Below are 4,819 nucleotides of genomic sequence, written 5' to 3' on the forward strand. Positions count from 1 at the left end.
TTTGAAAATTAAACCAAGCATTTATTCACTGTGAGTATATCCTACATCTCAAGTAAACATCTACACCACAGTACATATAGAACAGTCTGAAATGATACTAAAGCATTCATTGAAAGTATTTTGCATTTTTAATTAATCACAACAAGTTTACACATTAGTCCTTCATAAAACCGAACACATACTTTCGGGTAAGTGCTGTTTATGTAAATGACTTTCAAACATTTTATGTATTTAACAGCAGATGGTAAACATTATCGCTTTATTAACCTTAATAAAACAAGATTTGCAAAAACTAGCTTTAGCTATCATTTGAGTTATCACAACTGACTTTTGGTGGGAAGCAGCTCCAATGTACCATTAGCATATTCTGTGGGTCAAGTACAAAAGAGATTTAGAATAAATCTGAGTTATACAAATATCTAAATTGAGTGCTGCTCAGTGCGTTTTGAAGACGTCCCATGCCATGCATCACACCACTATTCTCTTTTTATGATCCAGTAGCCTAAACATGGGAAAATAAGTTATTAAAAAACATTTTTTTTCTCCAAGAAGTTTGACTTAAAAAAAAACAGAAAAGGAAAGAAAGCAAAGGGAACAAAAACGAGAAAGAAAAAGAAACAGAATACCCACCCATTTTTTTTTTTTAATGTTGTCCTTCTCGTGTCAAACCCAGCAGAGTTCAGTGCTATACAGGTCAAAGTGGTGGAGAAGTCCTCTGGTAAAACCTGTGTGAAATGCAGAGTAGTCTTGAGGGGCCGACTTGAACTGGTGACGCTGTAAAACATTAATTCAATTCAACTTTATTTTCACTGTGTATATACAGGGGAAGAGTGTAACAACACACATTTAGAGTGTCTAATAAACGATGTCTAATAAAATTTCACTGTCAACTGTATCGGAAAGCTGCATTCAAGGCCATCAGTTCCAGATCAGAAGAGGCATTTCCACATTCTGAGGCTGCATTCAGACCGCAGGCAAGGCAGATTTGTGTCTCAAACCAGATCTTTTGAGACTACTGTCCACACTTATTTGCTGTCCCCACTGTTATTTATTATACATTACATTACATTAACGGCATTTGGCTGACGCTCTTATCCAGAGCGACTTACAATTTGATCATTTTACACAAATGGCCTAACTGCATGTCTTTTGGACTGTGGGAGGAAACCGGAGAACCCGGAGGAAACCCACGCAGACACGGGGAGAACATGCAAACTCCACACAGAGAGGACCCTGGTCGCCCGGCCGGGGAATCGAACCCAGGTCCTCCTTGCTGTGAGGCGACAGCGCTACCCACCACACCACCGTGCCGTGTTATAAAAGTGACCAGATCAGATTTGTATGAGATCATCAATCTACCTGTAAGGGTTGCTGTGGTAACAATGTAGTCATCTATAGCAACACTGGTGACGCGTATTTCAAATGTGGATGCAGAAGAGATGGAGGTGCATCATCTCGCCCTCCAAACAATCACTTCTGTCACTTATCATTTGATATTTGTGGTTGGTGTAGTGTAGTGGGTAACACCTTTGCCTTCTATGCTGTAGACTGGGGTTCAATCCCCTGCCTGGGTAAGCACCCTACACTATACCAATAAGAGTCCGTGGGCAAGACTCCTAACACTACCTTTGCCTACCTGTGTAAAGCAATCAAATTGTAAGTCGCTCTGGATACGAGCGTCAGCCAAATGTAAATATCATGATTGATTGTCGTGTTGCAAGTGACGCAAAAGACACTTTGAAATGTGATTTGTGTGGCCAGAGCATCCACACTGAGACACACCTGTAAAAATCCAACTGGAACTGCATTTCAAACCACCTTCAAAATGCGTTTACATTCTTTTTTTTTAATCTGTCCAGATTATCAAAAATCAACCTGGACATGCCAAAAAACACACTTGGGCTGGCAGTCTGAACAAGGCCTGAGGCAACAACTAAATCAGTGACCACACTAACCAGCACTGACTCTATACCATGATGTTTCCAACAGCCAGGCTGAAATGATTAATGCATGCTTTGCTTATTTATAATGCACAGAACTGTTGAGCAACAACTTTCTTAAATAATACATTACAGTATTCATGGTATACATACATATATCACATTTGAGTTATGTGTTATCAATTATAAGGAGTATTGCAATTAGAAAATGAGCCACAGTATTTCTAGGCATATGCTACTGCAAACATGTTTTTAATCCGTCGTGCTTGCACGGCAAATATTCTCTTCAATGCTATTCCAGTGTTCATGAGCTTCCACCAGCTAAGCTGTACGTGGTCCTATGGGTAAGCCTGCTTCAGCAAAGCAAAATGGTTTGGATGGGCTATAACATTTCAATAAATAAGTAAGATACGCCAAAGCTAGAAAATGAACAGCTTCATGTGTCATGACCCAGATTTTGCAGTCATTGTGAAACGTAACAGGAAGCCATCATAAACAGATTAAGACTGGAGTAATACACTTTTCCTGGTAAGCACATGGGCTGATGCATTCGGAACTGGTCTGAACCAATTTAGAGAGACAGGAAGGCAACTAGCCAGTAACTACAGTGGTCTAATTGAGCATAAACCTATTTCTCAGTATATTTTAGGGTTAAACACACATCTTGTTTTGTATATGTTTAAGTAAGAAAATGCAGCCTTAGAGACACTGTTAACCAATTAGCATCCAGTGTTACTCCAAGGTCTTAAACTGTAGCTTTTGGTTGCGCTGCAAAAACCATTAAGGCCAAGGTCAAGGATGAAACCTGCAACCTCATTTTTGGACTTATCACAGTTCAGCAGGTGGAAGGTCCTGGTTATCCAGGCTTTTTTTTTCTCAACACAGTAATTCTATCCTATGCAACTGTGTCACTGACCTGACACATACAACTCAGTATCATCAGCATAATCACCATGCCTGACTCTAATACTGTGGTGTTTCTGACAGTCAGACTGTAATAATCGACCTCTTCAGCTATAAAGAGTCTGGAATGGTGTAAATGATTCACTGTCATATAGTCATATATTCATGCTGTGCTCATGTCTGTTCTTACCGTTTCTGAAATGTTTTCACTCTGCCATCTGGATAGGCCTCCTCCACAAAGCTGCCGTTGACCAACCAGTACACTGTAGTCTCTGCTTTAAGTGACTCAGCCTGCACTTTGCAGGTAATGTAGTAGTCGTTCACTGAGAATTTGCATATTGCACACATTTTAGTTAAGACTGAACACAATCTCAGTTTCAAAATGTCTTAAATTCTGGAAGCTGATTTGGCTACAGAGCTCACAGTACTTTGTTGATGTCTTAAGACACTACATCCTAGAGTTTGAACAAATGATTAATCCTTCCTTTAACTGATGTATAGGCAAATAAGAAGAGATTCATTTATATAAAAAAAATAACAGTGCACACAAATTGAACATTAATACTCTTTACTGTAGCATTCTTACCGTCTAATCTGTGCGTTACAGCAACAATCTTGGGGCCTGTAATTTGCAAACCTTTAAAGCAGAATAGATCACCATGTTACAATGCTTTAGCTCAATATCAGCATCATATTAAACCTACAGCATACAGTGGAGTATGTTTTATTTCATGTGTCTTAAATGGACCCATACTGATAAAATAAAAGCACTGATTCTGAATCTGAGTCCTAGATGCCCTTTCAACACAAATGACTTCAAAACACAAGACTACTTCTGTAGTCGTTTTTAAAAATAAGTTAACGAAGGAAAGTGAACATAAATTTTAATTAAATGAAAGTTACACACAAGGGATACATTTACAAGCAACGCAAAAAGACGGGTAACATGAAAATGTAGAATTTTCAGGTCATACTGAATGTCAAAAGAGAACTATATGTTCATAAATATATACTCTGATTATGTCTGCACTAAGGAGAAGCTAGGAAAGAAGCCACATCAGCTACTCACAAAAATCAGTTAGCTGTTGCTGTTCAAGACAAGCCATAAGCTATTTAACTACAGGGCTACGAGAGCCAATCACAGGCAAATTCAAATGAAACTGTGATATGGAAAAAGTTTTGCAGTATATGAATTTACATTTCCCATTTTATATGGCTGCCTCGTGGTATATGGTCGTTATGGAAAAGATGCTAAACACAACAATAGTTTAAAAACATAATGTTTCAGCCTATATTTGAAGATTTCATCAGATATACAAGACCCAACACAAAACACACAACTTCCTTTGTTTTGAGTGTTGTATATCTGATGAAGGCCTTGAATGTGGGCTGAAACATTGTTTTAAACTCAATCGGGTGTTTATTCTTGCTCTGACAGTGTTAAAACTTTTTAACAAGCCTCTTTATTGATTTCGTTTGAAGTAGCCTTTCTCCGTAATCTTAGCTCAACATGAACATTCACAGTTAAAGATATTAGCAGCTCTTTCCTCTTTCCTCCAGTCTAGCACTGACATTTTATTTTGAGATCTCCTGTAAATGTTCACCAGAATGACTACATTTAACCAGGGCTATTTGAGAGGTGGACCCGCCACAAAATGCTGTAATAACAGCCCAACCTTTTTCCTGAGAAAGGCCCTTGAGTTTTCAAACCTATTTTTGGAGGGACTTTTCATGCTTCTAAACCAGAACTAATTTGTTTAAGGTGAAAAAAGAATCTAAACACATCCGCTTAGCCTGAACATTGCTGTAAAATGGAAAAGCAAATCCACCGATTCTCAAAACTTTCAGCTTAACTGAATTAAATCATTTATTCAGTGTTTTGGTGTGACTGTAAAGAGACTTACTGACTGGGCTTAAAGGGCCGGTGACAGAAATATCTGCAACGCAAATAAATATTTTATTTACCATCCAAAACG

General features: G+C 38.3%; 1 protein-coding gene across 1 annotated transcript in view; it reads right to left on the bottom strand.

The window, feature by feature from the left end:
• The window catches only part of LOC108429435 (interleukin-1 receptor type 2-like), a 5,777-nt gene continuing 958 nt past the window's right edge, over positions 1–4,819 (bottom strand). The window contains exons 3-6 of the mRNA XM_017701158.2: positions 3,430–3,480; positions 3,034–3,166; positions 631–774; positions 1–502 (exon numbers count right to left, since the gene is read on the bottom strand). Of these exons, the coding sequence (XP_017556647.1) occupies positions 469–502; positions 631–774; positions 3,034–3,166; positions 3,430–3,480 (362 nt within the window). The 3' untranslated portion in view covers positions 1–468. The remainder of the gene's footprint in view (positions 503–630; positions 775–3,033; positions 3,167–3,429; positions 3,481–4,819) is intronic.

This window comes from Pygocentrus nattereri, chromosome 16 (assembly GCF_015220715.1).
Source record: "Pygocentrus nattereri isolate fPygNat1 chromosome 16, fPygNat1.pri, whole genome shotgun sequence".
Classification (NCBI taxonomy): Eukaryota; Metazoa; Chordata; class Actinopteri; order Characiformes; family Serrasalmidae; genus Pygocentrus; species Pygocentrus nattereri.